Source organism: Egretta garzetta, unplaced genomic scaffold (genome assembly GCF_000687185.1).
Source record: "Egretta garzetta isolate BGI_Z169 unplaced genomic scaffold, ASM68718v1 scaffold724, whole genome shotgun sequence".
In the NCBI taxonomy this organism is placed as follows: Eukaryota; Metazoa; Chordata; class Aves; order Pelecaniformes; family Ardeidae; genus Egretta; species Egretta garzetta.
Window position 1 is genome coordinate 343857 of NW_009259523.1, and position 11734 is coordinate 355590.

The 11734-nt window shown below is 38.1% G+C and overlaps 1 protein-coding gene across 1 annotated transcript in view; it reads right to left on the reverse strand.

Annotated features, from left to right (window-relative positions):
* The window catches only part of FBN2 (fibrillin 2), a gene marked incomplete at its 5' end in the record, with an annotated part of 179131 nt that overhangs the window by 20089 nt on the left and 147308 nt on the right, over window positions 1-11734 (reverse strand). Inside the window, 6 exons of the mRNA XM_009637471.2 lie at window positions 221-349; window positions 2259-2375; window positions 4821-4946; window positions 5365-5490; window positions 6298-6423; window positions 6961-7029. Coding sequence (XP_009635766.2) covers window positions 221-349; window positions 2259-2375; window positions 4821-4946; window positions 5365-5490; window positions 6298-6423; window positions 6961-7029 — 693 coding nt within the window. The remainder of the gene's footprint in view (window positions 1-220; window positions 350-2258; window positions 2376-4820; window positions 4947-5364; window positions 5491-6297; window positions 6424-6960; window positions 7030-11734) is intronic.

Sequence of the window (11734 nt, forward strand, 5' to 3'; positions counted from 1 at the left end):
TCTTTTCTAATTTTCTTTTTCTAGAAGGAATTTAAACGCTTGAAGATCAAAAACTATTCCAAAACCCAGTTACTTCTACTGTGTTTTCATTGAAGTCGCTGTCTTTTTTTCTTTTATACTTAGATACGCAGACTGTGGTTCTTCCCTCTAAATGGGAGCTAACAGTTTGATTATTTCAGCTTATTGGTACTTTAACATCTCCATGAGGTACCATACATACCAATGCAATTCTTCCCATCTACAGTAAGTTCATATCCTTCATTACATAAACATTTGAAGGTACCAATTTCATTAAAACACTGTCCGTTCCTGCACACCTGACCAAAGAAGGAACTGCACTCATCGATATCTGTAAAGAAAGCAAAACAAAACCCCTGAAGCAAGAGTTGAGTGCCAGCATAGCATATACAGTGTGTTACAAACACACTCAAGTTGCATTATGTATTTCTGTGGAAAAGGCAATTCTTGCGGCAACAAGGGAACAGCTGACAGCTAGTGGAAAGTAACTCTCACTCAAGTGCATTAAGGTATATGTTCTATTTAAACAACACACTCTCTTTTTATAGGGTATTACAGTTTTCAAACTTGCAGCATTACCTCAGCTACTGCACCTGGAGATACTCAATTACTGCCAAGTGACTGTACGATACTAACTCCAGACACAGAAAAGAAAAAGTTACACAGAGTGTTCTGGATTTTGTCTGGATTTATTTGTGCTCGAGTTTCCTCCTAAAACCTGCCATGTCATTTTCAAATTTTGGACTATGTCACTTGCTTTGCACAGGATGATTTTCTCCTTCATAACAGTTCTGAAAAGGAGGTTTGAAAATGCTTTTTAGTTTGTAGTTACTTTAATAATGCAGACTCAAAGGAAAAATATGGATGGGAGAGTGTCAGAATAAATGAAAAGGAGATCAGATAAGCATCATGGTGTAAGAACAGCTCACACTTTGCTGTTTTACAACACTCGAATTTGAATGACGAAGACTAACATCAGTTTTACTGAAGAAATGTTAGTCTTTTTCAGAAGCACTAAATACCAGCTCCTCAAAAAGATGTACGTTCTGCTTCAGCTAGTACAGCCGTGCCTGCGTTACTGGATTCTTCCATAGTGTGTTTCTTCTGTGTTACAGTTCTACAAGCAGAAATAACTCCAAGATATTGTACTGGGATGGGCTAAATAGCCTTTGAATGATGGGGACACTTTGGAAGAATGCCCTGAGGCTCTCCAAGCTGTCAAGAGGAGCACTAACAAAAGGCCAAGTCTCTGAGTCAGCTTGGGCTCCTTGGCCTGCTTGAAGGCACAGCCTGGAGTGGATGCTCCTGGCAGCAGACTGGCAGCTATACTGCCAAGGGAAAGAACCTCCTTGGCAAACAGGGCCATTCTTTGGCAGCAGACCCTTCTTCCTTGAACAAGTTTTTAATTTTCTCTTTCCTGGACAAGGAAAGGATTTAAGATACTTATTTAAGATGTTTTAGTTCTCTTCTGAACCAGAAAGGAACCAGTCAACTTTGCTCTGTCTTTGTCCTGTAGCAGAAAGGGATGTAAAGCCTTCCTCTCTTTTGGCTTACACTATGCACAACGGAGAAGATCTCCAGAGACCTATGAGCCTGTTCTTCAGCCCAGGAAGATTTTAGTTGCTTTACATGCAAGTATCATGAGTGTCCAAAACCATTAGATACTCTGGTGTCCTGTGCTGTAGGGAATAGGAAATAGCAATGCCTGTATAAACTCAGGCATTGAGCAGAGTTCACCTTAGGAAAGCAGATTTGGTAGATCAGTTGTACCGGCTTTCTTACTGCTGGTCTGCTTCCTCTTTCCACTGTGTGCCAGTGTCAAGTAATATGGTGAAATGAAGAAATGACTTTAAATTCATGAGGCAACACTGGTGGTGTGATATAATTTGTGCTGATTGTGAGTGGTACCTATGGATGGTGCCAGCAGTCAAGGATGTGTGCTGTAATTACCCAGGGACTCTAATGGAGGTGACGGCTGCATTAAAATGTTAGCCAACTGTATGGTTGCCCCAGTGGTCCAGAGATTTAGGGTTTACATTATCTCAAGCTCGTCAGTAAAAAATACTTTTAATTAGTTTAAAAAATTATAGTAATGATTAACCTCTAGGCCTGGTAACAGTATCAGTTACTGCACTCAATTAACCTTCTCAGCACCGTTGTTTGAGTTTTAACTATATGCCATCCTCCTTAACATACCAAGCCAGCAACAGTGAAAATAAAGTTTGGATTACATCACCTACCCATACAGTCATTATTATGAGTTAATTCAAATCCTGGATAACACAGGCAGTTATATGATCCAATCGTGTTTTTACAAGTTCCATTTCCACATGGATGGCGTTCACACTCATCAACATCTGCAAAGAGAAACAAAACTGTATGTGGGAACTGATTTTCCCAGGTATGTGTTAATGTGTTATCTGTGCACAATGACAATATTCTAAACCTCAGTCTCTCCTTTCATCTGTCCTGTTTTCTAGTAATACTACTGATTTTTACAGCCTCTCGGTAGATGCAGGAAAATGTTACATGACACATTTTTTATATGTATTTCAAAATAAAAGATACTGTTACATACAAAGATAAAAGTAAGTGCGTATGTAGTATCTCAAAGCATTCTCTCTTTTTATTTTCCATACTAACCATTTCTTGATTTATTAGTACAAAGGATTGAGTGTCACGTCCCTGGAACTATCTCAAATCTTATGTACGTATTTTAAGCTTAAGCCCATGAAAACCTGTTGAAAATGCTCTGTAAAGTTTTGTGTCATTGTTCACAAATCAATTTACATATGCAAATATATTATGTCAATACTACATCCAGAATTATAAACGCTGCTTAAAAAGTCTTGGAAACATCCATTTTTAAAAGGCAATAAAATTCAATGTTTCCTGCTGTGTATTTCAGCAATTTCTGGAGTTTCATGGTGTCCTGGTTTCAGCTGGGATAGAGTTAATTTTCTTCCTATTAGCTGGCATAGCGCTGTGTTTGGGATTTAGCATGAGAATAATGTTGATAACACACTGATGTTTTAGTTGTTCCTGAGCAGTGCCTACACCAGGCAAGGACTTCTCAGCTTCCCCTGCTCTGCCAGGGGCACAAGAAGCTGGGAGCGGGCACAGCCAGGACAGCTGACCCAAACTGGCCAAGGGGGTATTCCAGACCATATGACATCAGGCTCGGTATATAAACTGGGGGAAGAAGAAGGAAGGGGGTGGATGTTCAGAGTGATGGTGTTTTTCCTCCCAAGTTACCGTCACATGTGATGGAGCCCTGCTTTCCTGAAGATGGCTGAACACCTGCCTGCCCATGGGAAGTGGTGAATGAATTTCTTGTTTTGCTTTGCTTGCAGCTGTGGCCCTTGCTTTACGTGTTAAACTGTCTTTATCTCAACCCACAAGTTTTCTCACTTTTACTCTTCTGCTTCTCTCCCCCATCACACGGAGGGGAGTGAGTGAGCAGCTGTGTGGTGTTTAGTTGCCAGCTGGGGTTAACCCACACATGGGGATCTGGAAGGTATTTAGATCTTATCTCCTAGCTCTTGTGGACTTTCTGAAACATTTTATTTATCTACAGTAGGTAAACATTTTGTCATATGGATCACTTCCATAACATGTAATTGTCTAGATTCGTATTTCATACTACAGAATTTTTAGAATTAGATTTTAGAATTAGAATCAAAATCATAGAATGATTTGGGTTGGAAGCGGCCTTTAAAGGTCATCCAGTCCAAACCCCCTGCAGTGAGCAGGGACATCTTTAACTAGATCAGACTGCTCAGAGCCCCGTCCAACCTTGACCTTGAATGTTTCCAGGGATGAGGCATCTATCACCTCTCTGGCAACCCATTCCAGTGTTTCACTCCCCTCATTTTAAAAACTTTCTTCCTTATATCTAGTCTGAATTTACCCTCTTCTATTTTTTTAAGTTATTTAGTAATCATTTAAGTTACCATTTTGAGTAAAACGGGCTTTCAAAATTTTGTGTTGTCAACACAACTCACTTCCCAAAATATCCTCCTCAGGTGGTTTGACAAATGACATTTAGTGTAACTATGAGAAGACTCAAAGTGCATATGAATATGCAATACAACGTGAATAGGTTTTAAATGTCTGTTTAAAAGTTGAAATTAGAACAAACCTATGTTATAGAAGACACTGAACTTCTCTATAGCTTAGAACTAACATTTAGATGATCATTATTTCAAAAATCAAAATAATTTCTTGGCTATGTTTCTCAAAGAGAACCGAATTCAAATGTGCATAACCTTTTCTTTTTAAAACCCTGTAGAACTGATTATGAAATACTAAAAGAACAAGAAAACCACCCCTATTTTACAGTCTCCTTACTTCTTCTATCATGTCTATCATGTCATCAATTTAATACAAAATGAGTATAATTTGTTACACTAGATGTAGGATTCTGTTTTATAAATGAAACATGAAATCAATAAATTTCTAAACAATTGAAAGATCCTTTTTTATCGCCAAACTCTAACACTCTGTGATACCTTCTATAAACTTCTCCGTCAAATAAGCCACTATGATGTATTTTTGTGAAAATGGGGTTAATATATTTTTCAGTAACATGGAGCTGTCTCACAGAATACTGTGTTTTTTTCCTCAAACTAATACACCCACTCCAAGGTTAACTTCACATACTTTATTCTCAAAAATCCCCAAACTTATGGTCTTTTAATGTCACTATAGCCTCCTCAAAAATTTTGACTCATCTCCTCACTCTTTAAAGAAAAAAAACAAAATCCAAACAAACCACACACAAAAGCATTTTCTTTCCATACCCATGCACATAGTCTGGTCTTGGGATGCCTTAAAACCATTGTGACATATGCACTGGTAACTTCCTTGCATGTCCACACATAAACCATGACTGCAAACATTAGGAATTTCCAGACATTCATTGCGATCTATAACAAAAATATGAAACAGATGGTACACATTATTGACTTTTATTATTAATTCATTTTACACAAACATGTTTTTACAATCTGTTATTATTATTAAAACCAGACTTAAAATTATCCATAACTAAACCTGAATCTTAACAGAACTTCACTGTATAGGAACGCCTTGCCTATACACCTTGAGGTCACAACTACTGGTAGGATTTCGTTGACACATCAAGAATGTTCTTCAAAAATTTTACCTTGTTTTTTCTTTCCTTCTACGGAGAAACAGAGCTATAAAGTAAAAACTGTTACATAAAACAGCAGAATATGCAAAGTAACAGAAAATAAATGATGCTTTTACCCTTTGAGAGAATCATGCACATACCACTGATTAGGTTCAAACAGATTCAAACGGATGAGAAAAGTAATTTCTTACCAACACAGGCACCATTGGGTGAAAGTTTAAAACCAGCAGCACATTCACAGCGGTAACTACCAGGACTGTTGATACAGTCTGCATTTCTCTGACAGAGATTGTCTCCATTACTGCACTCGTCAATATCTGAAATACCAAGAGTCATCGTTCAGACATCAGACACCATGAGATAACTACTTCCGCTTAGAAGTTAGACCATCTTGCGCCAGACGAATCTTTTGTCCTCACAAAGCACAAATCTTCTGACCTTCAGCCTCCTGTGCCATAAATGCAGATGAAAAGCAAAATCAATGCGATTTCATCCACAACACACTTTTCGGATGAAGGAGGATCCTACGAATCCAACTTACTACACATTGAAGTGGCTTTGCAATTTCAAAAGGCTGCCTAAAGAAATTAGTTTTTCTATTAAAAATTGTTCCTTCTTTGCCTTTGAACTGAAATAGTAAGTGGCACAGTTTGGTAGCTTTTTAAAGTGCATGTGGCAGCACAAGACCTTTGAATACCAATGACAAAACTCCTATTGACTTTTAAAACACATAAAATTTTACTATTAGCTTCTATGAATATCACTACCTATAAAACTCCAGAACAGACAAGACGGAATAAAATCAAGGAAACTTTTCTTTGTGAAGTTTTAAGAACAAGGATTAAATTTCCTCCCTAAAATAAAATAAAATTAAATAAAAGCATTTCACTTATTTCCTATTTAGGAGTCAGTGAATTGCTTGACACAAAACTATTACAAATTTTATTAAGTGCATGTGCTTATGTGTTAAAGACAAACACGTCACAAACTGATTTATAGACTTGAGCCCTACAAACAAGCTCACAGCCTGTCTCTCAGGTTTTGAAAAACTTACATGTTCCCCTTCTCTTTAAGATAAGCATGCACACAGGGGCTAAGCAGAAAATAACCTAATTTCAGATCACCTTCGCAGACCAATAGCAGGTCATTGTAGCTGAATCCAGTGGGGCATTCACAGCGGAAGCTGCCAATCTGATTGATGCAAACACCATTTGCGCAGATCCCTGGGATTTCCTTACATTCATCAATGTCTGAAAGTGAGATGAGATAGTCAAAGTACAGTACTTCATGGATTTACGTACTGCTTCGATTCTCAATTTCACTGTGCTTAAAACTGAGTTGAGAAGTTCCTTTTAATCTACAGAAATTGTATACAGGATATAAGTCTAAACATACTCCCATTATGAGAGAAAATAAACTATGTGAGGTTCGGGAAGTGATCAAAACAGAGTAATGCTAAATATTAGACGAGATGCAGAACTGTTACAAACATGCAGATAAGTCCCACGATATTTTTGAAGCCAAAATCTTTTATCTTACCAATTAAAACTCAAAACCATGAACTAGGATGGAGGATGATCAAAAGATTGTAAGAAAAGGCAGAAATTAAAAAAATATAAATCAAGAGTATTTTACACATAAATTGGTCTCACTATTTATGTCACCAGCGTAATGCCACAATGAAAACAGAATTTTATGAAATGTTCATTTTGGCACCATTATGCCACTGCAACAACCTTATGCAAAGGTTAACAATTTTTGGTTAAAATAAGTTTAGGAAAACTTACCGACAGCTTTTCCAGTATGAATGTCAAAAGTGAAGCCAGGAATATTCCCACATATGTTCTTGAATTCGGCTAGAGCAAAACAGAGAACAATGCATTTGCAGTGAGTATTTATAAATCTCCTAAGAACTACTTGTAGCCTTCTCAGCTTTTCAAGAGATGACACAAGCCAAATCTACTTAGAAGAGCCATTGCCTCCTGTACAAATTGTATAGAAAATTCAGATTGCCAATAAATGAATGCAAATTGAAACACTAATTCATACTTCTCTTTTCTCAGATCTTTGCAGACTTTCACACATGAGTAAATGACTGGTTTGAGAAAGCAGCACTTAAAGTTTTGTTTTAAATAGAACTCCTATTTAAGGTTTATTCCTGCTTTCTAGACATCAGTAGACAGAACTTGCAGCAACAGTTTCAGACGAGAAATAAGGAGTAACTTACCAATACCCAGCCTTCCATGAGGATACTATCTCTGTTCTTTTCTGCAGATGTTACTGCAGCTTAGTTCCACTAAACTGTAGAGCAGAATGGACACTCTGCTTTAAGAAAAGATGCTCCAAAAAAGAGCATTGCTTTAGCATGCTCATTTTATACCCTTTCCCCCCGAGTATCTTGAGGATGGGAAATGCACAGTATAAAGTATAAAATCAATGAACCCGTGCTTTTCCAGGCAAGGTGTATGTAGTTGAGTGGATTTGCAACATACAGAGAAAAACTTTTAGCATGGAATCTGTTAATTATTGCAAGTTGTAAGAAATAATTACTTCTTTAAAAAAAAGTATTTCTTATAAAGCATCTATGCTGGCGTGAGATTTTACTGGTAAAACAGTGCTTTCCAGAACAAAAAATGTATTACACATTTACAATACATTGATGAATTTTGATTTAGGTAGAAATATGAAAAATACAGGCCTACAGCTATAGATGTGTCAAATTTGTAAAACACTGACTACCAGCAGAATTGTGTACTTGAAAGCCCACTTGTTTGAGGGGAGCAAAATAATTCCATTGTGAAGACACATCCAATTTGAATGAACAGTTTGCTTTGAGTGTGTGTTTGCAAACAACAACCATGCAGCTGCTATTCAGCATCTTTTTAGATCATATCAGCATTCAAATTCTCCAGAAAAATAATGTTATCTTTCAATACTAAGTTTCCAAACTATTGTTAAGGAGAAACTCCAAAGATATTTGTACACTTAGAGCATTAAGCCAAGGTAAAATATCCTTCTAAAGAACATGGATAAAATTTACAAAAACACCCCACTGACATAAAATTCAAAGAGGTTCTGGAAGTGTAATATCAGGAGACTTCCACGAGTGCTTGGTCCACTGCTCATAATGCTGAGGACCTACAGGAAGTCTGTTATCTATTCAATGAGAGGAAGCATATGGAGTCTACTTTTAACCCACCTCTAAGCCTGAAATGCATACAAATTATTATGCACCTCTTCCAGCACCAGAAAAAGAAAAGGGAAGAGAAGGGAGACCCTTCTGTTTTCCTGTGAGTAATGATCTTTAATCTAGGGTGGTGATAGTTTATTTCTCTACTGGCTGAAGTTTGAGTTTCTTGATCATCTACATTTTAATGGCAGCTCTTCTGTAGCGTATAATTTCATAAAGTTTAACCACTGTGGTTAGGACTCAATTCTTGTCTCCCTTACACCAAACATTCTTATTTATTAGAAATTCAGAAAATGTAGCTGATCATTGCTCAGAACAAGGTTTGGCAAAATCTTTTTCTCACATTCAGACATTCTTTGTTATTTCCTCTACAAGCCAAGTAGGATCCAGTTTACCTGAAATTCAGCATTTTCTTCTTTCGTGTGTCCTATTGTTTAATGAATGCCTAAAGCTTACTGAGGCTACACTTGCAGTATAGGATACTGGGCTGTAGAGGTCCCTGCCACAGCATTTTACCATCCAGAAATTTTCTGCTTCTTATACTAACATGCGTAAGATTTGAGGGTTAGAAAACAGTTCTTCTCCGTGAGGAGCTTTATGCCATTCACTGCTGTCAGTAAACCTGTGAAGCACACATACTACATAAAAAGAGGGCCTTGTGATGACTGCCCTGGCTCCATGGGTGATGGTAACCTACTCCTGTGATAACACCTAACGCATCGGGTCTGGGAGGATGAAGAAGAGGCTCTGAGGGTTGCAGACCTTCTTTCATTCTGTGTTATGCTACCTACATGATCCATGCATTCCATTTAATAGAGTTTTTTTATACTTTTTTCAGTTTGCACTGTGTAGAAAAAGAGCATATTATTAGGTGAGGACTGTATGATAACGCATTTATACACAGTGCCAAATTATTCACACTTTGTGGATAATCTCCACACCAGAGGTTTACTTTCTGAAAACTTGACTTTGCATCAATGACGTAAAAAACAGTTTAAAACCCCATATACTTATCACTACACTATTTTTTAGGACAGAAAGATCTATCACATAACAGGAAAAAACTCCCTGAGGTCAAGTACTCCAGAAGTGATCAAACCATGGAAGAGTTCTGTAAATACTTGGCTACCTCTTAGCAGTGAAGTAGCTTTTTACACTTCTTTGTGTGGAAAAACAAGCAAACAAGAATGATTATTTCTGATTGAAGTCCATATGGTAATGATTATAAGCTGTATAATATGTAAACCCAAGCAATAGTGTCTTTACTACCTAAAGTCATCAAACAGACATTGATTGTTAAGCATAAATATATGAAAAGGAAGAAAGAGCTCTGTTCACATAGGAAAAAAATGCAAATGCATTGGCATGTAAAGTTCATTTAGAGGAACAATGTAATTCTCGTCAGAGCAGAATAATGCTTTTAATGAGCTACTGGGCTCAGTCTAGCAAACTGGTTAAGGTCAGCCTATCATAACCCCTGCCTGTGATGTGTAGCCCCCACCCGGATTTTAGAACAACTGATTATACCACATAAGTGCAGCTATTCAACCATTTACACTTGGAATTTGTGTTTGATCCCTCACACAATCTTTTTTCATGGTGAAAAAGGTTCAACCGTGTCTCCAAATACAGTAAAGGCATTTAGAAGAGCTAACAAGGCAATATTGAAATATTTCAGGAACTATTTTAACCCCGTAACTGCTTGCAGACTAAGTGGAGTTGTCTTGATAAATCTTTAAAAGTTTTTAAAAAATCTTTAAAATCTTTAAAAGCTTTTGAGAACTTCAGTCTTACCAATTTAAAAGGAGAATTCTTTCTTCCATCCAGGAATATTAATTGCCTGAATCCCTGCTAGTACTTTGCTGCGTTTTTCTCATCATGTTGTCAACATGATGACAATTTTATGGCACTGAGATAAATGACTATGGGAAAGAATTTTATGAGCTCTCTGTGATAGCAAACATGTATTTCCTCTCTCAAACTTATTTCCATCTCCCATTTCTGACTGCTAGGAACATTCCTTCATTCTCCCTCCTCCTACTTAAAAAGAAAAGGAAGAGGCTATTTTTTCTTTTCAGTCCCATTTTCCTCCTCTTTACTGCTTGTGGGGGAAAGTCGTTCCTAAATTATCTGCTGTTTCCCTTACGTCACCAGGATAAACCACTTGGAAAGAAAGTAATACATTCTTTACACTGATATTACAAATGATGCAGCACCAGAGGTATGGGTTTAGTGGCAGTGAACTTGGGGCAAATGCAATTAAACAATGAAATGTGATTGTACTAAACCGGCACCTGAGTTTTGTAGTTTTATCTAGGCACCTGTGCTCTTTTTACAAATGTAAGAATCTTCTAATGGAGGCCAGGTGCTATTGTCAGGTTTCCAAGTTGATGATTCTCCCACCAACGATTTTTCTGAGTTGAGCTTTCATGTGTGTTTTGTTCCAGGCAAGGAACTCCATAAAGACTAACTGAAAAATAACTGTGCCTTATTATTTTTACTTCTCTTTACAATGCACTGCTTATTGAGCTTTAGCGAGTTCATCACTTTCAATAGATAAAATGTAAAAGGTACCGAGAGGATCACACTCAGATGTGGGACACAAGTGAAAAATCTAGAAAGACCATACATTCAATAATGAAACCTGATCGTATTGTTCTGACAGATTAGGACTACCAGGATAAATGTATCCCCAATGATGCAGTAACGAAGTTATACTATCCTATAGTGGGACGAATCCCACGACTGGAATGTAGCTATTGATGGCTACAGGCTGTTCAGAAGGGACAGGCGAGGAAGGAGGGGCGGAGACATTGCCCTTTACATCAAGAAATCATTTCAGTGCGAAGAGCTGACCCTGAAGAACAGCCACAAGCAGGTCGAAAGCTTATGGGTAAGAATCAGAGAGAGAGGCAACAAAGGGAACGTGGTGGTTGGTGTCTACTACAGGCCGCCAGATCAAGAGGAGCCGACTGACGAAGTGTTCTTCCTCCAACTCCGGGAGGCTTCGCGCTCACAGGCTCTCGTCCTCCTGGGGGACTTCAACCACCCCGACATCTGCTGGAAAATCAACACAGCAAGCTGTAGGCAATCCAGCAGGTTTCTCGAATGCATTGAGGACAACTTCTTAAGCCAGGTAATAGACACCCCTACCTGAGGGGATGCGATACTGGACCTGGTGGTCACCAATGCAAGCGAGCTCGTCGGAGATGTCCAGATCGGAGGCAGCCTGGGCTGCAGTGATCATGCGATGGTGGAGCTCACGCTCCTGAGGGAAATGGGAAGAACAAAGAGTACGGTCAGGACTCTGAATTTTAGAAAAGCAAACTTCCAGCTCCTCAAGGAGATAGTCAGAAGGACTCCCTGGGAAA